Source organism: Garra rufa, chromosome 7 (assembly GCF_049309525.1).
Source record: "Garra rufa chromosome 7, GarRuf1.0, whole genome shotgun sequence".
NCBI classification, from domain to species: domain Eukaryota; kingdom Metazoa; phylum Chordata; class Actinopteri; order Cypriniformes; family Cyprinidae; genus Garra; species Garra rufa.
Window position 1 is genome coordinate 26,501,854 of NC_133367.1, and position 24,453 is coordinate 26,526,306.

The window sequence follows — 24,453 nt, forward strand, 5'->3', positions numbered from 1 at the left end:
ATTAATAAAGTATTTAAAATTATTAGTGTTTTTAATGTGAGAGTTACATGGTGCAAAGTTTAATATCAACCCATACGATAAATAAAAAAAAAATGATAAAGCGATATATTGTGCATGTCTATGTAAAATTAGTCATATGAATCAGTTCTTCTTAAGTAATCATTGAATTCATGTTGTCTTTACATCATGGGCGAGTCTTTTTTGGGTGAGTCTTTTTTAGCCTCATCTGAGCCGTCACCTGCAGTCACGCTTTGATTGCCAGTTCTGGTCAAGCTATTGAGGTCGATGGATTGAGTCAGGACATCAGGAGGTATGTTGAGGACCACAACCGGCTGCTCAGAGCGCAGATTGTTGAGGAGCTGCAGGAGTCGAAGATGCATGACCACTGGAGAACCAGAGAGAGACTCTACAGAAGCTTTCAAAGCCTCACAAGCTGCCTTTTCTCCTTCTGCAGCGATCACCTGTGTGGAGCATAGTGGTTAAAAAGTTGGGTTGAAAACTGAAAGGAACCATTATGTGCAGATAGGCTTACTTTGACTTGTGCCAGACGTCTCGCTTCATTCTCCACTGCGAAGTTGCGTTGCAGCTCGGGTGGTAGATTGATTTCTTCTCTGCAACAGTGAACATATGTTAAGAGTCCCACAATGGGACAACTTTTGGAGACCCAATCTGTTTTATATACTTACATTTCCGCTCTTTCCACTTTGATACCCCATCTGCAGGTTACCGAATCTAAATTGACCTGCCCAACAAATGAAAATGTAGTAAAACCTTTTTGTTTTAAGCCCTTGTGAGGTATCGTATCTGTTGATGTCTACCTGAATCTCCTTGGCCATCCGTTTTCGGTCTAGCAAAATGTCAGTGAAGGCATGATGGGCGAGTATCTCTCTAACGGAGACCTGGGCCAGAGCCTGCAACATATCTGGGATGGCGGCTAGGGATGAATAGCACACAGACACGTTCTCGATGCGATAGTAACACACCGCACTCACTTCGGTACACACCAGATCTTTGGTCACCACCTGAGGATGCAATGACATGAAAAATACCTGAAATCTTGTTAAAGAGGTGTTTTGTAGCAAAATAAGAGGGATCATACAAAAATTGTTATTTGTTATTTTTTGTTAACCCGAATTGACCCGAATAAGATATTTCACATACAAAACGTTTACATATAGTCCACAAGAGAAAATAATAGCTGAAATTATTAAAATTACCCCGTTCAAAAGTTTACATACACTTGATTTTTAATACTGTGTTGTTACCTGAATGATCCACAGCTGTTTTTTTTTGTTGTTTAGTGATAGTTGTTTATAAGTCCCTTGTTTGTCCTGAACAGTTAAACTGCTTCTGTTCTTCAGAAAAGTCCTTCAGGTCCCACAAATTCTTTGTTTTTTCAGCATTTTTGTGTATTTGAACCCTTTCCAACAATGACTGTATGATTTTGAGATCCAGAGCTGGGGGGCGAAAACTTTTTTTTTAATATTGAAGAATATTAGGGTAAATTTAACTTAACAACTAAACATCTAAGTATCTTCTGTAGCTTATAAAGGGCAGTACTAAATGAAACACATGATATTTAGGCAAAATAAGAAATATGTGCACATCTTCATTCTGTTCAAAAGTTTTCACACCACGGCTTTTCATGCTTTGTTTTTCCTTCTGGAGCATCAGTAAGTGTTTGAACCTTCAGTAATAGTTCCATATGAGTCTTCTAGTTGTCCTCTGTGTGAAAAGACGGACCTCAAAAATCATACAGTGGTTTTGGAAAGGGTTCAAATACACAAACATGCTGAAGTCCCAAAGAATTTGTGGGACCAGAAGGATTTTTCTGAAAAACACCGGGCAGTTTAGCTGTTCAGGACAAACAAGGGACTCATGAACAACTATCACTAAACAAAATAACACAGCTGTGGATCTTTCATGTATCAACACAGTATTAAGAATAAAGTGTATGTAAACTTTTGAACAGGGTCATTTTTATAAATTCAACTATTATTTTCTCTTGTGGACTATATGTGAATATATTTTATGTTAAATATCTCATTCAGATCAGTACTAAATAAAAAAATAACATGCATTTTGTATGATTAATCTTATTTTTGGTCAAATAATTACCATTTTGCAGATTCTGCAAGGTGTATGTAAACTTTTGACCTCAACTGTATATTAGAGACCTATAGGGGTGGGTTTTTGATTGTGCTAGTCTTCAACCAGATGCCTCCCTCATGTTTACATACGTGTGTAAGTGGGATGCATTTGGCGCAGTCAGCTTTTTAGAGTGCACTTCATTAAATGACTCAGAGGTTTTTCGGAAAATACAATGCTGCTTACATAGACCTTAGTCAGTGTAGTACTATATTTAATTTTTGACAGGAACGAAAGCGAGCCTGTGAGGAATAGAAGTACAGTGTGTTTGGATTGGTTGACAGGTTGACAATGTCTTTCCGAAAAAACTCTCAGTAGCAAAAACTATGAAGCTTTTTGTTAGTTTGAAGGCAAAGAAATTACCGTGTGAGGAGGGATCTTGAGTATTTTAAGACGAATGTCGACTATATGGCACACATCCAAAAATGGGAGATAAAACATCAGCCCTGCAGCAAAATTAAACATGTCTGTATTAAAGTCCACAAACATAAATGATTAAAATGTTCAAACTATTTCTTCTTAATATTAACATACTAAAATAACATTAAAAACAATGATATAGCCTATTAATAAAAAAATATTAGGTTTGATATTAATATTAAAATATAAACATACAAATCAAATAATCAATTAATTCCTAATAATATATTTAATAATCAATTATTCATATAACTAGTACCTGGCTGACTGTAAATGTGTTAATATGTAAATTAAAATATACCAGGGCCTCTTGCTCTCTTCTGTAATAAATGCCCGAACCGATATTTCACAGCTCTCTCGTGTTCTCTTACAATCTATAAATAAACAATTGAATACATAACATTTGTAAATAAAAGTTATGGACCTGAACAGAGTTAGCAAATACATCTATAATAGTTTGTAATATTTTATCCTAGAACTTATACACATACCTTCACACAGAACCAGATTGAAATAGGAAAGAACAAGATCACCACAGAGAGGAACACAACGATGAGAAGCAGCTCACAAACTCCAAGGTATCTCTTCTTCAATGCTTTAAAGAACAATGAATAAGTGACAGAAGAACATACTGCAGGTTCTCCATCTTTTCTGAGATGTTACACTTACCTTCTCCAGGTCCTTCGGTCTCCAGCAATCCCAATAACTCCTCTCGATCTACTTTTATCCGTTCCCTCACGCTGTCTACGTTTACAACGGTGCTGCTGGAGATGATTTGAGCCTCTTTGACTTCACCTCTTTCTTCTTCTTCTGTTACTTCTGGTTTTTCTTTTCTCTTGTGGGGCTCTTGGAGCTTCACAGATTTGGGGGCTTTGGTTTTCCTTTCTTTAGCAGAAGGCGATGGCTCTCGCTTTACCCGTCCAGATCTAGAAGAATGTTGAGGTGTTTCTGCTCTCTTCTCCATCATAGTATCTCTCACGAGAAGCATCCAGGGATCAGTGAGAGGAGGATCTGATGTGAGGGTTCATCTAGTGTCTGGTCTGTTACAGTGAACTTCTGTGGTTACGTAAAGGGAGGATCTCTACAGGCCTGTGCAGGTTCATCTAATGAATTTTTCACAGTGGTAGTGAAATCACTATCTATAGTGTGGTCATTCTATCTATCTATATCTATCTATCTATCTATCTATCTATCTATCTATCTATCTATCTATCTATCTATCTATCTATCTATCTATCTATCTATCTATCTATCTATCTATCTATCTATCTATCTATCTATCTATCTATAGTGTGGTCATTCTATCTATCTATCTATCTATCTATCTATCTATCTATCTGTCTGTCTATCTGTCTATCTATCTATCTATAGTTTGGTCATTCTAGCGTTCTATCTATCATTCTATCATTCTGTTGTTGTTCTATCTATCTATCATTTAAATATCTATGTATCTATGTATCTATGTATCTATCTATCTATCTATCTATCTATCTATCTATCTATCTATCTATCTATCTATAGTTTGGTCATTCTAGCGTTCTATCTATCATTCTATCATTCTGTTGTTGTTCTATCTATCTATCATTTAAATATCTATGTATCTATCTATGTATCTATCTATGTATCTATCTATCTATCTATCTATCTATCTATCTATCTATCTATCTATCTATCTATCTATCTATCTATCTATAGTTTGGTCATTCTAGCGTTATATCTATTATTCTATCATTCTGTTGTTGTTCTATCTATCTATCATTTAAATATCTATCTATCTATCTATCTATCTATCTATCTATCTATCTATCTATCTATCTATCTATCTATCTATCATCTATCTATCTATCTATCTATCTATCTATCTATCTATCTATCTATCTATCTATCTATCTATCTATAGTGCGGTCATTCTATCTATCTATCTGTCTATCTATCTATCTATAGTTTGGTCATTCTAGCGTTCTATCTATCATTCTATCATTCTGTTGTTGTTCTATCTATCTATCATTTAAATATCTATGTATCTATCTATGTATCTATGTATCATCTATCTATCTATCTATCTATCTATCTATCTATCTATCTATCTATCTATCTATCTATCTATCTATCTATCTATCTATCTATCTATCTATCTGTAGTGTGGTCATTCTATCTATCTATCTATCTATCTATCTATCTATCTATCTATCTATCTATCTATCTATCTATCTATCTATCTATCTATCGTTTGGTCATTCTAGCGTTCTATCTATCATTCTATCATTCTGTTGTTGTTCTATCTATCTATCATTTAAATATCTATGAATCTATGTATCTATGTATCTATCTATCTATCTATCTATCTATCTATCTATCTATCTATCTATCTATCTATCTATCTATCTATCTATCTATCTATCTATCCATTGTGTTCATTCTGCCGTTCTGTTGTTTTATCTATCTATCTATACATCTATACAAAACAAGATTTTTTTTTAATTAACTGTTTATTCTGGCCAAATGTATCCATTTTTGTTGATATATCCATCTGACCCAATTGTTTTTGTTTTAGTTTTTGTTCAGCTGTTTAGAAAATAATGTAAACAATATATTTTTCTCTACATAAACTTAACAATGCATGTAGAAAGCTATGTAGAAATCAAATGTTATTTACAACTATTTACACATTTAGACGTTGTAGTTTTGAAGCATTTTTATGTATTCGTTTTATTTTATTTATAAAAATAGAACGTGAAAAAGTAAGAGTATACAACATAAAATATTGTGAAGCTATGTGTAAAGTGCAGTGTCAGCACAGGCAGCTTAATTGAATGCTGATGAAGCACGTGTCTCAGGAAGTCTGCTGCTTCTGCCCACACAGACACTAATGAAATACACTTCACTTGCATTTCTTCATCCACTCCTGTTTTTAAAAAATCAATTTCAGAGGATATTTTTGACGTCCGCTCCATTGACGTCATCGCGTTCGCGCACCTGTGATGCAAAATTCCAATTTTTAAAAAACGTGGCCTGTAGCGTGATCTGAACGGAACGACAGGACGCGTTTATCTTGTACAAAAGGTAAAGGTAGTCGTCTATAAAACACATTCATACTATTAATACACACAAATATATGCATTTAAAGCCGGTTATCTTGTGTAGACACGCGCACTTTGTGTTGTCAATAAAACAGTGGCAATGTTTGAGGCTTTATTATTTCGCACTTGTATGTTTACGGTATTGACATCACGATGGAATAACATTTACGTTTAAACGGTTATGTTTTTGTCAGCTCTCAACTAAGTAAACTCTGTCCCACTTTTTTTTAGCTGTCAAGATGACTCAAGACCAGCTCCTCACTGGTTTGAAGAAGGATGTCCGCTCTCTTCTGGTTTCTGCTAAGCATGGTTTGACCCCTGAGCAGCTCAAGAAGGACTACCACACAATGCTGGGCTTCCACATGCCCTTCAGGTTACTAGGATTCAGAAATGTTTTGGATATGGCCAAGGAAATGCCGGATGTTGTGCACTTGGAATACCACCTCGACGGGAGCATCGTTTTAAAAGGTGATATTATCTCTTGTGTTTGCTGGTAAATCCATATTTATGGCTTAAAGACTGACTATACTGTATACATTATGAAATTGCTGCATTCTATTACTAGTCATAGGCTGTTGTTGGTATTATTGGAAGGGTTTTTTTCCTCTAGTGGGCATTTGATTGGAAAAACACTTGGATGTTCGGAGTCATTAATATTTTAAAGGGATAGTTCACTCAAAAAGGAAATTTCTGTCATCAATTACTCACCCTCATGTCGTTCCAAATCCATCATCATCAGACCTTCGTTCATCTTTGGTTCACAAATTAAGATATTTTTGATGAAATATGAGAGCTTTCTGACTCTGCAAAGACAGTAACACAACTGACATGTTCAAAGCCCAGAAAGGTAGTAATGACCTCGATAAAATGGTCCATGTGACATCAGTCACACACTTGTGTGCGAAGAAAACAAAAATAACAGCTTTATTTAAAAAAATGTTTTCATTTCGTGTTCATGAGAGTGCCACAACGCATGCGTTCGCCTGTCTTTGCAGGGTCAGAAAGCTCTCAGATTTCATTAAAAATATAATTTATGTTCCGAAGATAAACAAAGGTCTTATGGGTTTGGAACAACATGAGGGCCAGTAATTAATGGCCAAATTTTCATTTTTGGGTGAAATGTTCCTTCGATTGCTTCAAATTAATCAAAATCATGCAGTTTGGATTAATTCAGTCCGAATTGTGAAAAAAAGTCAGAATTGTGCAAAAAAATGTTTGAATTGTAAGATATAAACTCAAAATTTTGAGGACAAAAAAATCTAAATTGTGACAAAAAAAGTCAGAATTGTGAGATATTAACCCAGAATTGTAAGATATAAACTCAGCCTTGTGACAAAAAAAGTCAGAATTGTAAGATATAAACTCAGACTTGTGACTTGTGAGAAAATTGTAAGAAAGAATTTGTGAATTGTGACACAAAAGTCAGAATTGTGAGATTAATTTAGAGCTCTGAGGAAAAAGGTTAGTACTCTGAGATATAAACTCAGCATTGAGAGAAAAAAAGACAATTGTGTTAGAAAAAAAAAACATTAAATTGATATATAAATTCAGAATTGTGAGATAACTGAGAATTGTGATATAAATGTCAGATATAATGTCAGAATTGTGAGGAAAAACTTTTGAATTGAGGGGTAAACTCAAAGTTGTGGCAAAAAACTGAGAATTGTGAGATATTAACTCAGAATTGTGAGAAAAAAACATTTGAATTGTGAGATATAAAGTCAACATTGTGAGGAAAAAATGTTTGAATTGTGAGTTATAAACTCAGAATTGTGAGAAAAAAGGCATAATTATGAGATATTAAACCAGAATTGTGAGAGATAAGCTCAGAATTGTGTAATTAACTTAGAGTTGTGAGAAAAAAAGGTTAGAACTGTGAGATATAAATTTAGAATTGTGAGGAAGAAAAGTCAGAATTGTGATATAAACTTTTGAACTGTGATATAAACTTCTGAATTGTGAGGAAAAAAGTCAGAATTGTGAGATATTAACCCAGAATTGTGATATAAACTTTTGAATTGTGATATAAACTTATGAATTGTGAGGAAAAAAGTCAGAATTGTGAGATCTTAACCCAGAATGCTGGGATATCAACTTAAAATTGTCAGAAAAAAACATTTGAATTGGGAGATATAAAGTCAGAATTGTGAGAAAAAACATTTGAATTGAGAGATGAACTCAGAATTGTGAGAGATTAACCCAGAATTGTAATAAACTTTTGAATTGTGAGATATAAACTCAGAATTGTGAGAAAAAAGACAGATTTGTAAGATATTAACCCAGAATTGTGAGTTATTAACTTAAAATTATGAGAAAAAAACATTTGAATTGGGAGATATAAAGTCAGAATTGTGAGAAAACATGTTTGAATTGAGAGATAAACTCAGAATTGCGAGGAAAAAAAGTCAGAATTGGAGATATTGACCCAGAATTGTGAGAAAAAACATTTGAATTGTGAGATATAAAGCCAGAATTGTGAGAAAAAAATTAAAATTGTGAGGAAAAAATAGTTGAATTTGATTATATAAACTCAGAAGTGTGAGAAAAAAAACATTTGAATTGTGAGATATAAACTCAGAATTGTGAGGGGGGAAAGTCAGAATTGTGAGATATTAACTTAAAATTATGAGAAAAAAAAAACATTTGAATTGGGAGATATAAAGTCAGAATTGTGAGAAAACATGTTTGAATTAAGAGATAAACTCAGAATTGTGAAAAAAAAGTCAGAATTGTAGATATTGACCCAGAATTGTGAGAAAAAAAACATTTGAATTGTGAGATATAAAGCCAGAATTGTGAGAAGAAAATTAAAATTGTGAGGAAAAAATTGTGATATATAGACTCAGAATTGTGAGAAAAAAGAGAGATTGAATTGTGAGATAATAAATCAGAATTGTGAGATATAAATTCATAATTGTGAGAAAAAAAACTTTGAATCGTGAGATATAAACTCACTTGTGAGGAAAAAAAGGCAGAATTGTGAGATATAAATTCAGAATTGTGAGGAAAAAAAACTTTGAATCGTGAGATATAAACTCACTTGTGAGGAAAAAAAGGCAGAATTGTGAGATATAAATTCAGAATTGTGAGAAAAAATATTTGAATTGTGAGATATAAACTCAGCATTGTGACAAGGGCAGAATTCTGATATTAACGCAGAGTTGAGAGAAAAAAGGTTAGAATTGTGAGATATTAAACTGGAATTGTGTTAAAAAGTGAGATTAACACACAAATATGAAGGGAAAAAAGTGGCCTTCAGATACATGTGTGGTTTAACGCATTTGTTTTTCTCCAAGCATAACTGACATCTTGTGATACATTCTCTTACAAGCCTGAGCAAACTTTTTCAAAAAGTTTGTTTTGGCAAGATGTTTCAAACTAAACTAATCTAAATGATCTAATCTAAATTTTTGGCCTGATGTTGTTCAAAAATTCACTCGAGGTATATCAGAGCCTTTACAACTATTGCATTTTTTTTTAATGTGCAGCTGTTGCAGATGAGAGCACCAGAGGCATCCAAGAGCTGGTGTCCAAACAACGCAACTCCAAAACCAAAGCCAGTCTTCGGAGGGGAACACCAGGGAACTTCCACATACCTTACCCACGGAACCAGCCCGTTATCCTCCCTCGCCGTGGCCAAACAAAACCCACCCTTCCGGCTCAACTGCGCAGCCAACTTAAACAATTACTATCTCACGGGCCAGTCAGATTATCAGAGCTGGAGGCCAGGTATGTGGCGCAGTTCGGAAAGCCGCTCAACATCATGCAATATGGCTTCTACTCCATTTCTGAGATGCTGGCGGCTGCCGCAGATTTCATAATCATGCAGCAGAGTCGCACAGGGTCGCAACTGCTTCTGAGGAACGCCATAATGCCACAAAATCAGATCAGACATCTGATGACAAGTTTTTCTAAGCCATGTATGTATATAATAATGAAATGAAATACAGAGGTTGATATCATTCTTTTTTTTTTGGTTCAGATGTATTATTTATGTCTTTTCCATGATGCAGTGACCATTCCTTTGGTGGCAAAACAGAAGCCTGTTAGTCCTAAAGCGACTTTGCCGCCAGAGAGGAACCAGCAAGATTTGCACTCCCCTCCTGCCGTTCCTAAACCAGAGCTTGTGAAGGCAGAGCCCTCTTTTGAAGAAACTATTTTTAAGGTGTGGATATTTGTATGAAATCAGGCCAATATTTTGTGTTGCGCTATATATAAATCAAAACTGTTGTGTTAAAACTTCTTACAGCTTGAGGAGGAGCTCAGACAGCAGATTCTCGAGAAGGGCACCGCTGGCACCGTCAGCCGCGAGCTGAAAGATAAGCTACGGAAGGTCAGATATAACAGCTTTAAAACTCCTTTCTTGTCTCGTCTTCTCACCTTGGCTTATTTTTGAGATATGGATCTTTTTTTTTTCAGGTTGTAGCTGAAAATGGCAGTGGGATCTCTATTCACAATCTTCCCATAGAATACAAGGTATTTTTGACAAAGCCTGTGAAGACCAAATCTGAATATGAAAATGTATTTTGTACGTTTTTGCTTGTTTTTTATTTATTCGTTTTTTGATGGAAGCCTGTTGTCACCACGGAATGAAAAAAGAAGATACATTTTTCTTTGTAATCTAACAATACTGACTTTTTTTTCTTACTGTTCTGAGGTTATATCTTAGAATTCTGACATTTTTCTTCACAATTCAAAACCTAAATTCTGATTTCTCTGACTAAACTGCAACTTTTCTCTTTTGAGCCTTTATTTTTTTCAGAATTATATCTCACAATTCTGAGTTTAAATTCTGACTTTATTGTAAGTTAAGTTTATAACTCATAGTTCTGACTCTTTTATTCTCAGAATTTTTTTTCCTGCCGTTGAATGAAAAAAGAGAGAAGGTCATTGTGACTTTTCTTACAATTTGAGAAAAGTCACAATTTTTTTTTCTCACAATTGTGAGTTGACATTCTGCAAAAGTGAGTTTACATTTGTTTTTTTCCCCCAGAAATGTGAGATTATATCTTCAAATTTTGTTTATATCACAACTCTCTTTTATTAGAATTCTGAGTTTAAGTCTTGCAATTCAGTTTTTTTGTTCCTGCTCTAGAATATAAAATAACCTAATTGTCCCACAATTCTGACTTTTTTAGTTTAAATCTTACAATTTTCTCAATTCTTACAATTTTTTCAAAGTTGTGAGACATGAACTTGGAATTCTGAGATATTAACTCAGAATTGTGAGAAAAAAAGTCAGAATTGTGAGACATAAACCTAGAATTGTGAGGAAAAGTCGGAATTGTGAGATTATCTCAGAATTGTGAGAAAAAAAGTCAGAATTGTGAGACATAAACCTAGAATTGTGAGGAAAAGTCGGAATTGTGAGATCTCAGAATTGTGAGAAAAAATGTCAGAATTGTGAGATATTATCTCAGAACTGTGAGATAAAAGTTGGATTGTGAGATATTAACTCAGAATTGTGAGGGAAAAAAATCTGAATTGTGAGACATAAATTGGAATTCTGAGATATTAACTCTGAATTGTAAGACATAAACCTGGAATTCTGAGACAAACCTAGAATTGTAAAAAAAGAAAAAAAAAAGTCAGAATTGTGAGATTAATGTAGAGCTGTGAGGAAAAAAAGTCGGAATTGTGAGACAGTAACTCAATTGTGAGACATAAGTAAGAATTGTGAGACGTAAACTTGGAATTTTGAGATATTAACTCAAATTGTGGGAAAACATTCAGAATTGTGAGACGTAAACCTGGAATTGTGAGATATTAATTCAGAATTGTGAGAAGAAAAAAGTGAGAATTGTGAGATGTTAACTCGGAATTGTAAGAAAAAAGTCAGAATTGTGAGATTTAACTCACAACTCACTCTCTTGTGAGATGGGCAATTACTTTTTTTTTTTTTTTTTTTTAATCTTGTGGCAGAAACAAGGTTCCATAGATATTTGGATGAAACTGTAAAGTGTAATATGTAGTCACCCAGAGGTAACACAAAGTAAACCTCAATTTGATGCTCGGAATAGTGTATCAATCTATGAAAATGTTTCAAGTTGGCGCCAGTGAGCTGTCCTAATCTACAGTGTTTTTTTGCTGTTAGCGAATGTATGGTGAGGAGTTACCGGTGAGCCAGTGTGGGTTTCTGAGCGTGACGGAAATGGTTGGGGCTTTAAGTGACACATTATCCATCCAAAAAGGTGCTGACGAGAGTGAAAACCAGTGGATGGTTGTGGAGTTCAAACCAAATGACGTACAACCCACTGAACCTGGTACTTAGCTCTATGTCATATTGATTTGAACAGACAAATGAGTGCTCCTAGCTTATTGATCATCTTTAATGAGATTTTGATTGTGATGTATTTCTTTTACAAGAATTATCCTCGGGTCACGGCACCACTTCCAGTCTGCCAAACGAATCTCAGAGTCCCTCCAGCAAGGCCTATTACTTCAGCTGTGCAGAGTCTGCCTGGGAGCGCTTAGAGGTGGAGCAATACACCGACTCCCAAGAGTCCGACACTGAGCTCAGAGTCACCAATAAAACCATCCATCAGGTTAGGATTCATTACTGATAATCCATTATCATTCCCTGCCATATCAATCTAAAGTAAACTTAAGAATATAATGTGACATTCATACACAACTTTTGATATTTTTTTTTGTTATAGATGGTAGATCTTTTTCCAGAGTTGGTGGTGAGTCAAGTCTCAGTGGTTCCTCCAGACGCGGTGCGTTGCCAGAAGCTGAAGCCTCCAGTCCGCAGGAGGGAGAGAGAGCTGGTGCCCGTCCTGGTGGAGCAGACGGAGTCTCCCAGTCACTTCTACATCCGCTTCTGCCAAAACAAAGAGGCCAGAGCCCTGGAGAACATGATGATTGAAATGAGGTATCTCTTTTCTCATCATTATTTGGGTTGGGTTTGAGTAATATATCATTCTAAACATGGCTTATTCCTGTTTCCAGGAGCTGTTACTCCTACCCAGATGTGACGGAGAGATACAGACTGCCTGATGCGTATGTGCGGCCAGGTCAGGTGTGCTGTGTGGCCCCCAGAGACATGTGGTTCTACCGGGTGGTGATCCATGAGCTGTTCAGTGATACTGAAGTGAAAGTGTACTATGTTGACTTCGGAGACATCACAAAAGTGGAACGAAACAGCCTCCGGTTTCTCAAGTAAGTCCATAATTTAAACAATGAAAGCATCTATTAAACTGAAACATTAAGATTAATTTTAATGTTTTGTAAAATCTTGGTTGAGGTTTCGAATGGTTTTGCAATTATTAGTATTATACTGTGAATTAAAGGGGCTATATGTAACTTTCTGAAATTTGAACTCGCGACTGGCACCTGTGGCCAAAAAACGGAACTGCTCTTCCTTTCTGCTCGCTTTGCATCGCACGCTCCGCTGCTAAGAAGTCAACATTATGTTTACAAAGGTAAGAACAGTCAAATACATATATTGTAGGCTAATTGCGGACTAGCGGTGATGGCAAGAGCGATCTAAAACGTTTAACATGAACGCGCTTAACGTCACATCCGCAGACAGCGCGCGAAAAATCCGACCCGACAGAAAATAGGAAAAATAGGATACAGGCTTATAGGTGCACCCACTGTGAGCTGACAAGGTGTCAGTATGCTCATCAGGAGATGTTTGAGTCATAAATGGTCAAATAAAAAGGCTATTGTTACATTTATTTTTGGGAAAAAGTTACATATAGCCCCTTTAAAGATGTTGCATTTGTTCAGGGCATGTTTGTTTGTGTCTCTGCTGCCTTGTATACTATCAAAATTTTTCCAGAGCATGTTACGCTGATCTTCCGGCTCAGGCTGTCCCGGCAATGTTAGCTGGAGTTCGGCCCATCACGGTAAGCAGTGTTGTTAATGCAAACTAAAGCTATTGAAAACATTTTTGTTCATTTAAAAAAAAAATCTAAATATTAGATGGAAAAACTTAAAACATAATAATTCAAAATGATGTTGATTGCGATAAAACGAAAGGAAGGAAAGGACGTGATGTGTGGCCAAGTATGGTGACCCATACTCGAATTTGTGCTCTGCATTTAACTCATCCAAGTGCACACACACAGTAGTAAACACACACACCGTGAACACACACCCGGAGCAGGAGGGGGTTTGGTGCCTTGCTCAAGGGACTCACCTCAGTGGTATCGAGGGGGGAGAGAGCGCTGTACACTCACTCCCCCCATCTACAATCCCTGCCGGACCTGAAACTCGAACCTGCAACCTTTGGGTTACAAGTCCGACTCTCTAACCATTAGGACACGGCTGCCCGTTAGTTAAAACACAGTTTGAGTAAATTGTGACTATTTTCAGTGTAGGTGAACTATTACTTAAAGAGGTCACCAGATGCAAAACTCACTTTTTTTGTGTTGTTTGAACATAAATGTGTGTTGGCAGTGTGTGTACACAAACACCCTATAATGATACAAATCAAACCAGTGGTATTTTGTAATCCCTATAAATAATTTCCCTTTTTTCAAATGAAGCCATTCTCAGCTTCTTGATTGTGTGATGTCACACCGACCAAGACCGCTCCCGCGATAGTTGATTGACACAGCCAGCTTACCCTGAGTGAGTTGTAAACAGTCCGACTGCCATTGTGTAGAGTCCGGAGCAGGGACGTAGACAAGAATGGCTCCTAAGCGATTGAGGTGTTTTATTGTTGGATGTGATAATGATTATAGCAGTCGTCGTTTACTCCCAACATCTGAGCCGCTGAAGACACAGACAATTAGCGTTACTTTCGTTTTTGAAGGGAATGTGCCCCACAATCTACCTAAATGTGTCTATGTTCACGTGAATCATTCGTAATTCAGATTCACCTACAGAAGAAGTGAGTATAAGGGTTTTTTTATGAATCTTTGCAAAGTCCTAATAATGTGCTAGTTGGCAAGTTTCACGGTTAAATGCAGCTAAAGTAAACATGACGGCTTGTCACCCCAAGAAGAGATGGGGGCGGGGTAAGCAGAGCTCATTAGCATTTAAAGAGCCATGCAACAAAATTGGTTGCTGTGAACAGAGCTGATTTTGACAAGGTAAAAAGGGTGTTGTTTTACACTACCATTTAAAAATCTGTTTTCATATATAACCAAAGTATGTTATAGTCTTTTCATTAAAACGCCAAAGAATCATATCAACTTGTGGGAAATGGGCATCCGATGACCCCTTTAAATTCTTCTAATAAGAGTAGGCAATATAAAAGAAAAAAAAAAAATTTCTTGACAATTTTGATCTGTTATCATTTATATTACGATAGTGTTTTTTGAGAAAAAAGGCCAGCAAAAACCAGTTGATGTAATAAAAAAAAACTGCTAAAAAAAATGTTAAAATCAGAAAAAAACTACAAAAAAGAAACAGCTAAACCCAGCTGATGTAGTAAACAAATCTACAAAAAAGGAAGGATTTATTAAATAAATAAAACAGTATCTATCTATAAAATATCTATTCTGTCTGTTCTGCCTAGCTTTTTTAAATGCAAGCAATAAGGCTTGCTAAAGCACTGATGACTCCCTGTTCAGTGAGTGAGTCAGATATTGATTTACTAACTTCTGAGTTAAGTGATTGAGTAATTCATTTGGCTGATTCAAACTAGTAACCCCTTAATATGTGAGTCTTTTTGAACGATTCATTAAAAGCTGTTTATTGCTCTATTTGTCACATTTATAGTTATTTTCTCTTTACATTTTCCTTCTGTTTTCTCAGAGCAATTGGACTCAGAGTGCGATCAACTCTTTCCAGAAGATGTGCTGTGAGCGCACTCTGGTGGCCGCCATCCACAGCTACCAGGAGGACTTCCTGTTGCTCTTCCTGTGCGACACAAACACAGAGGAAGATGTTTACATTCACCTCGCCCTACAGAAAGAGGGCCACGCCCTTCCCTCCATTATGGCTTATGGATTGGTCTGAGCACGAATCTTCATTTAAACCCACTTTCATAAAACCTAATAAGAATCTTATCAGTAGTTGCTGGTTTCTTTTCGTTTGGCATTGTAGGTGTCAGGGCAGTTCAACCCAGTGACGTCTTATTTCGGAGATGACCAGCTCGAGGAAGTAAAGGAGTCTCTCTCATCATCCACCTCTTTTCCCGAAACCCAGATCTGCTTTCAGGGAAATGGCTCTCTGAGCTCCTCACAAACGGTATCTTTAACATACAAATCCAGCATCATACTACAGCACTGATGGGTCGTAAAGCAGTGAAACTCAGTTAGCTATGTGAAATTTCACTGGATCTTGTGGGTGTTTGGGAGCTCAGGGTTTTAAAGAGATAGTTCACCCAAAAATATAAAATACCCCTTGACCCCTCACGCTCAAGCCATCCTAGATGTATATGACTTTCTTCTTTAAGACGAATACAATCGGAGTTATATTAAAAAATGTCCTGGCTCTTCCAAGCTTTATAATGACAGTGAATGGGTGTTGGGATTTTGAAGTCCAATAAGGTGCATCCATCCATCATAAAAAGTGCTCCACACTGTTTCAGGGGTTAATAAAGGACTTCTGAGGCGAATTGATACATTTGTGTAAGAAACACATACATATTTAAATCTTTATAAACCATAATCTCTAGCTTCCACTAACTGTTTTACGCACATACATGAGAGAGTGATGTTCCAGCGGATGACGTAGGCATAGCATAAGCTCCGGTGAGAATATGCTAGTCTTATGAGAGCCAAGTTTTGTTTACAGCAAAGGAAAACCTTATATTGAAGTCCTCCAAATTTCTCTTTACAAATTCCATTTTGTACTTCTAATTCCTGACTGATGTTTTGTTTTGCTCTCTTCTCTGCGCTTCCACGTTTGTCACCGCATTCGCTTACGTCATCTGCTGGAATGCCACTCTCTCGTGATCGTGTGTACTACAGTTAGCAGAAGCTAGAGATTGTTGTTTATAGACGTTTTTCCTGAACACGGAAGTAAGTCCGACTCTTAACTGAAAGGTCTGCATTGTTTCTAGTCAAATTAGGGTATATTCCAAGCTAATAAACTAATGTTAAACCTATTAAAATGTTTTTAAAAAGCACATGGCTCCATAGCGCCATCACTTGGCAATGTCGTAATGACCGTCATTTGTCAGTGCCTCACTTTAATGAGTGTGTAGATGACACGAAGCAACGGACGTTAGCTACATTAAAAACAGATGGACGCTATTTGAATGGGTTCCTATGGAAACCGGAACAGAAAAGCATTCAATCTGACGTTAGAATTCGTAATGGCGGCGCTCATCGTTTAATCAGGAAAAAGGTCTATAAAGTTTTAAATATGGGTATTTTTCTTACACAACCGCATCAATTTGCTTCAAAAGTCCTTAATGAATCCCCCGAAACCATATGGAGCACGTTTTATGATGAATGGATGCACTTTTTGGACTTTTGGACAAAATCTAAACGCCCATTCACTGCCATTATAAAGCTTGGACAGGCCAGGACATTTTAAAATATAATGGGTTTTTAAATATTTTTTAATATATTGGATTCGTCTGAAAGAAAAAAAAAAAGTCATATTCACCTAGGATAACTTGAGGGTGAGTAAATCATGGGTTAATTTTCGTTTTTGGGGGAACTATCCCTTTAAGTGGCATATATCAGGTTTTGCTCAAACAGTTACTCAGATGCATTTTTCTTGTCCATTTAGAAACTGAAAAAACCAACCAATTTAACAAAAAATTGCTAAAACACAGCCAAAACCAGTTGATTTAGAAAACCCCCCCCAGCTAATTTAGCAAAAACAAACAAAAAAACTTAAACTAAAACCAGTTTTTTTAGAAGAAACTGCTAAAACAAGCTCATTTAGCAAAAAAGAAGCTAAAACCAACTAAATCAGTTGATTTATAAAATACTGAAAACCCCAGCTAAAAACCAGTTTATTTAGCAAATTACAGCTAAAAAATAGCTAAAACTAGTTGATTTAGAAAAAAAAAACGCTAAAGCCAGCTGATTTGGCAAAAAATACTGAAAATAATCAGCTAAAACCAGCTTATTTAGCAAAAAAGTAAAAAAAAAAAAAAAACAGCTAAAAACAGTTTATTTAACAAAAAACCCAGTTCATTTAGCAAATTACAGCTAAAATCAGCTAAAACCAGATTATTTATTTAAAAAGCTAAAAAAAAAAAACCCTGCTTAAACCAGTTCATTTAGTAAATTACAGCTAAAATCTAGTTAAAACCAGTTGATTTAGCAAATCACAGCTAAAACCAGTTCATTGAGCAAATTACAGCTAAAAACCAGCTAAAACCAGTTGATTTAGCAAAAAACGCTGAAAATAATAAGCAAAAAGCAGCTTATTTAGCAAAAAAGCTTAAACTAACAAAAAACATTCATTTAGCAAATTACAGCTAAAAATCAGCTAAAACCAGCTGATTTAGAAAAAACTGCTAAAATCAGATGATTTAGCAAAAAAGCTGAACTAAAGCCAGCTTATATTGCGAAAAAGTAAAAAAAAGTTAAAACCAGTTGATTTAACAAAAAACAGCTAAAACCAAATCATTTAGCAAATTACAGCTAAAAATCTAGTTAAAACCAGTTGATTTAGGAAAAACAGCTAAAACCAGCTTATTTAGCAAAAAAGCTTAAAAACAGCTAAAACCAGTTGATTTAACAAAAAAAACTGTTCATTTAGTAAATTACATCTAAAACCTGCTAAAACCAGTTCATTTAGTAAATTACAGCTAAAAATCTAGTAAAAACCAATTGAATTAGAAAAAACAGCAAAAACCAGTTTGTTTAGCAGGTTACAGCTAAAACCAGTTGATTTAGGGAAAAAGATGCTAAAATAGTTGAAATCAGTCCACAACTTTAAAAATAAATAAAATAGTATTTATTTTTTTATTAAATTTCCATTCTGTCTGTTCTGCATTTTTTTTCAATGCAGGGCAATAAGGCTTTAATTACCATTATTATGTAAATTAATATATTTATATAATTATATTATATATATTCATATTCATTTAAATATTTACACTTAGTAATTCACAAATATTTCCAGTATTTTTTTTGTATGCAACAAAACCATATTGTGCTATTATATTTATAATTTTTATTTTTTTATTTTATTAAAACAATGCATTATATTACAGTAGCTTTATAATACATTTTGTGGGCAACTAACCACAATAATTTACAGGTTTCCAGCTCTAAAAATGGAGAAACTAACGTCTCCTCCATAAACGTGGACTCATCTCTCGACATTCCTGCCCTCGAGTGTATAAATGTTTCTGACGTCAACACTGCAGCTAAAGTAAGTCATATTACACATTTATACAATAATATTTCGAATTAATTTCTTTAAACCTCATATTTCCTTTCAGAGTGGGAAAGTAAATCCGTCTGAGGCTCCGCAGGCTAAAGACTCATTATGCAGCAGTGAATGGGATCAGGGATGGACATCCGAGGACAAAACCGATAAGACGAAGCTCGAACCAGACATCAAGACCGAAGAAGAATCAAAAGTAAGGAAACCGTCTCGTCCACAATAGACATGACGTGACAGATATAGATTATCAAATATATTTGACAGGTAAAAAGAGGTAAAGCCTGAGGTAAAATCTGATCCCAGTGCTTATGAATGAAGCTCCAAGACTTAGACTTTCATTCCTCAGAGCGTTAAGCACACAGCCATCGCTCAGAATGACATGAGGTGCTGTGCGTCTGGAGATTTAATCTCCTGACGCATTGTTCCCCATTACATTCCCGTTCTCCCGCCGAGCCCTTTGGGAGGCAGTTGATCTTAATTGTGTGGTGATTAGATGAGAATGTTAATTAGCCTCTCTGCAGAGGTTCATCTGCTTAATCATTCAACAGAACGGTTCGTCGGAAAAGGCAAGTTTCTACAAGAGACATGCAATAGTCATTTACAGCTATTTGCAGGGTAAAATCACACAATCTAACATAGCAGTTGCTGTTTCTATTAAAGCTGAAGTGGCCCATTGTAGGTACTTAAACCGTACAAATTTGTCAACTGATAGAGATTTTGGACTATAATTTTTATCGCATTGCATACTCATGTGACGTTGTGCTACATGGTCACGAAAACATAGTCTGGATGCGTTTTAAGCATTGCGGTTTAAAAATGTTGAAGCGCAATCAGAAGCGAAAGAGAACGAAAGTTTCTGAGCTTGTATGTTTCAAAATGCTCGTCTTTGCAAGTATCGTCGTAAACACAGTAATTTAAGTCTTAAGTAAAAGCAAACAGCTAAGAAAGAAAACGTGTAACACTATATTGGATCCGGGTAGGTCTTAAAGTGACAGCAGTCTAATATTCCTGCTGTCTGTCATTCATGTTAATCAGACAAAACAAAAGAGAGTAAATCTCTCACTCTTCTTGACTAAATCACTTTTTTAACTTTAATAAGAAAAATACATAATTAAGAAGAATATTCAGTGTTTTTATACATTCGATTTACTTTATACAATGTACTGTATGTAGCATTTCTTATTTACTTGTTCTACTGTAGTTTTTTGTCCTATTACTTATATTTTCTTATTCTTATTTAATCGCTGACTGTTTACTTGTCTTCATTGAGCTTAAGTTTGTTTGTTTTGTGTTTTTTTTTTTTTTTTTTTCTGGCCAGTTTGGTTTATATTGACACTGGTGACAAGAATTATGAAATTTCGATGGTATCAAAAATGTTGACCTTATTTAAAGCAAAAACAAAGATATTGAGATTTATATCTTTCAGGGTTTCCGCGGGGTCTTAAAAAGTCTTAAAAAGTCTAAAATTTAAAAATCAAAATTTTAGGCCTTAAAAAGTCTTAAATTCGCTGTTCTAGGTCTTAAATAATTTTACACAGGTCTTATTTTTCCGATGTCCATGTAACGCTACCTCTAATGCTCATTTAAATTCTCTTTCTGTTGTTTCCGTGGTGTTGTAGTTCTTTATTTCACTATTCCAAATATAATTTGCTGAATTTAAACTACAAATGAGACCAGCATGCAATAGCCAATCAGCTTTCTGTTATTGGCGCGAGTCTCTCTCGGATTGTACCGCAGAAGTCAAATGGATTTAACTTTTTAGCTATGAGGAAGTGCAAGTTTAGCGAAACTGGGCTTGGAAAAACTGAATATAGGGCTTGGCTAAGGCCAGTTGCTAACAACTGTAGATTTTTTTTCTCCCTCTGTGGAAGTTTCTGCGTCTTCAGACAGAATCGCAGTATTTATATAACATTTATAATATATATATTTATAAATCAATAAATGTATTTAAAACATTAATCTCACTTTTAATTTTGCAGTGTAAATTATGTAATCTCACTGCTAACAGCCATTTAGAATTTATTGATAAATTCATAAAATAAATTTCAAAGGTACGCATACATTTCAAAAGTAAAAAAAAAAAATCGCTTCAGATTTTTTTTTTTTAAATCAGATATTTCTAGTGGTACTTTTATGGGGATATTTTGTGTGGAATAGTATCTGCTGATATGGAAAGTTCACTGTATATCGTAGTAATAAATTTAATTTATGACAGCCATGAAATTTTGTTTACTTTTTACATTAAACACATTAAATATCACATATGCATGTAATATAATATCTATTTCCATTACAGGTTTAGGTCTTAAATTTCATATAAGGTGGTATTAAAAAGGTCTTAAAAAGTCTTAAATTTCACTTGTTCATATCTGCAGAAACCCTGATCTTTATCGTAAGATAAAATTACTCATATTATGACATAAGATTTGGGTCATATTGCCGACCCCTATGTAATAGTATTACTTTTTTTCCACAGAGATTCACCGATTGCAGTTTTCTTAGTCGATTCAGATTTACCGCTTTTTTGCCAATTCTGGTTTCTATATAGAAACAAATTTTTTTTTTTTTTTCATGCAACAGATAAAATTATTTACATAATAAAAAACTATTAAACATTACAATTCCCCCAATCTGGACTAAGTTACAGATGTTCTCTCACTTAAACAACTCTCAAAATAAAGTGCTCTGTGACTGGAAAAGGTAGAAATAACAATTAACTGAAAAGGAGTTGCTGTATCTAACAAAACCTTATTAAATGTGTCATCTTTCACATCAAATTCTTGTATTGTTTCAAACATTGTTTCTTTCCACTGCAGAAGAAACAGAATATCATACATCTTAACGGTGTGTTCACACGGGGCGCAAGCGTCAACACTTAACGGAAGGCGTGGCTGACGTTTATGGTCATAGCAGCGTCAGCCAATGAAATGCTGCGCTTGAACAGGATGAACGTGATTGGCTGCCGCCTGGCCACTGTATTTGCATAGAGCGATCTGATTGGCTGACGCGATGCTTCACTGGCGTTGCTCGCGGCAGAAGTTGAAAATTTCTCAACTTCTGCCGCGAGCAATGCGAGTGAAGCGCCGCCGACGGATCCACAATTCCTTTCGGCAAAGCTTGACGTCACCCATTCAAAGTCAATGGGAAGCGTTGACGCTTGCGCCCCGTGTGAACAGGGGGTAAGTGGCATTAGATGTATTTACACAGACAGTTTTATGAAGTTGAGGTGCCATAATTGCATTTACACCACAAAATAATTTTAGTTTTTTAAATATTTTTGGAACATACATATAGGAAATGTTGGGGAAAAGTGGACAATACTTTTAAATATGAAACCAAAAATGGACGTTTGAATGAATGAGTCATTTAGTCCTTCATTCAACAGATTCGTTCAAATGACTGTTTCATTCAGAAACAAGGTAACTGTTTTTATGAATGGGTTACTAAAGCATTGACTCAATTGATTAATTCAAAAACGTGGATTCATTCAGTAACAGAACATTGATTTGTGATGCTCTCAGACACACACAAAAGTTCTGCTGTGGTTTTGATAAGAACTTTTCGTCAGCGAAACTGAGCAAAACCGGTGTCTAAAATGTAAGTCACTTAATTTTAACTTTTTGTTTATTGAACTACTGTTGTATAAAATCAGTGTCACATTGCAATCTTATTTATATTTATGGAAACGTTGTGCTATGTTGCTTACCTAAATCATATATTGAAAATAACTTTACCCGCTATGCTTCTAGGCTATAACTTTCTGTGAGAATTTTTTTTTAATTTTTTTATACAGAGTAGCTAAAGTGTCATTTTTATGTTAACATACTTGCCTAACTTAATATCTAATATTAATCAATATGTAAAATCATTACAAATATTTTGGAAAGTAAAAATAGTCTTTTGGATGTTGCACCCGTACGACCTTCGTTCATCTTCGGAACACAAATTAAGGAATTTTTGATGAAATCCACAGCGAAGACTGGCACAGAAGACAAAAATCATTGAATAAAGTCATTGTTTTTGTTTTCTTTGCACACAAAAAGTATTACCATAGCTTTGTAACATTATGGTTGAACCACTGATGTCACATGGACTATTTTATCAATGTCCTTACTACCTTTCTGAGCCTTGAACATGTCAGTTACATTGCTGTCTATGTACGGTCAGAAAGCTCTATAATTTCATCTAAAATATCTTCATTTGTGTTCCAAAGATGAACGAAGGTCTGGGTTTGGAACTCATGATGGTGAGTAATTAATGACAGAGTTTTCATTTTTGGGGAAACTATCCCTTTAAACATTTTTAAAAGCAAATTAAATGATCTACATCAGTTTTCATGTTTTTTTCACATAGCCTGAGACTGTGTCTACTCCTCCACCTGCCCAAGCAGCAGTAAGTGAACCTCAGATGTGTGCATCTCCAACTAAACCAAAACCTGTTCCAAAAACATGCACCAGCCCACCTACTCCTATCCCCATCAGGATCAACTCCAGCTATCCAGGTACCACAATACGAAATATCTTCATATGAAATCTGACCCTAGTTTGCTTTGACGTCATGAGTTTTCCTAGTTTTTCCAGGTGTACCCGTTATTCCAGTCCAGCCACAGCTTTCCCACTTCATGATGCAGTTGTTCGGCAGTCCAGTTCACCTGGGACAGGGTCCAAACCTCACATCTCCATTAGCTCTGAGACCAGCTGCGCGTCTGTCCGCCGGGGCCAACATCCTACAGTGGCGCTCCGGTCACATAGCCTGATGGACTAAAAGCGGTGCGTGTTTTGTACTCTCGTCATGTTCAATAACTTTTGTTCCTTTGTTTCTTTGGCTGCAACGTCCCAGGAAAATATATCAAATGATATATAAGAAAAGCAGCAGAGGACACGTCAAAGCAGATACATTTCTTATACTTTTAGCGCAATATCTCTCCAGTCGCAGATTGTTCTTTATTTGTATGTATTTGCAAGTACAGTGCTAAAGTTTTGTTTTTATGTTTTCACTATGGACCAAACTGCCAATTTGTTTGTTTTATTTGTTATTAAGCTGCTTGTTCGAGTGTTCGATTCAGATTTTTTCTTTTAATAAGAACTAAAGAGTTTTATAAAGAAAAAAATGGGATAAAAAAGGAGGATATACTGAAAATTGTGTCTGTTTTGCATCTGATATCTTTTTTAGGTATGACAAAACTATTTCTGAATACTATAATCGCTTTTCTGTCATTTTTCACAAAACATTTGCCACTCTTGCGAAGGCAAGACAATGTCAAAGTTTATTTTTCGTTACGCACTTGATATGATCTTATACACATGTGGACATGCTACCGATCATCTTCTGTGGCCAGTGTTTTCTAGTTTCATTGGATTGTTTATAAAAACGTGCAACAGCGTACAAAATTCAATCGGTTGTTTTCTTTTTTGTACATTTGATCAATTCCACCCACTGGTTTTCCGCTTTTTTGAGTATTTATTTCGACCCAGAATTCACCGTGGGTGGGTCTTTGCTCCACTGAGCATGTTGAAATATTAAATTACTCAAACAGGACATTGTGTAT

General features: G+C 35.4%; 2 protein-coding genes across 2 annotated transcripts; one reads left to right on the forward strand and one right to left on the reverse strand.

Moving 5' to 3' along the window:
* Positions 1-179: 179 nt before the first annotated feature.
* Positions 180-3,532, reverse strand: LOC141338065 (podocin-like). The gene is made up of 8 exons (XM_073843633.1): positions 3,238-3,532; positions 3,060-3,163; positions 2,870-2,942; positions 2,512-2,594; positions 819-1,022; positions 687-742; positions 533-611; positions 180-461 (listed from the first exon to the last, which is right to left on the reverse strand). The coding sequence occupies exons 1-8, from the start codon at positions 3,530-3,532 to the stop codon at positions 180-182; spliced, it is 1,176 nt and encodes a 391-aa protein (XP_073699734.1).
* A 2,355-nt stretch (positions 3,533-5,887) lies between these two features.
* LOC141338066 (tudor domain-containing protein 5-like) lies at positions 5,888-23,661 on the forward strand. Its single transcript, XM_073843634.1, has 16 exons — positions 5,888-6,116; positions 9,137-9,568; positions 9,662-9,813; positions 9,898-9,981; positions 10,068-10,124; positions 11,743-11,911; positions 12,015-12,193; positions 12,308-12,522; positions 12,600-12,809; positions 13,435-13,501; positions 15,360-15,557; positions 15,651-15,794; positions 18,777-18,890; positions 18,961-19,101; positions 23,259-23,406; positions 23,486-23,661. Exons 1-16 carry the CDS (start codon positions 5,888-5,890, stop codon positions 23,659-23,661), a joined length of 2,715 nt encoding a protein of 904 aa, XP_073699735.1.
* The last annotated feature ends 792 nt before the right edge of the window (positions 23,662-24,453 follow it).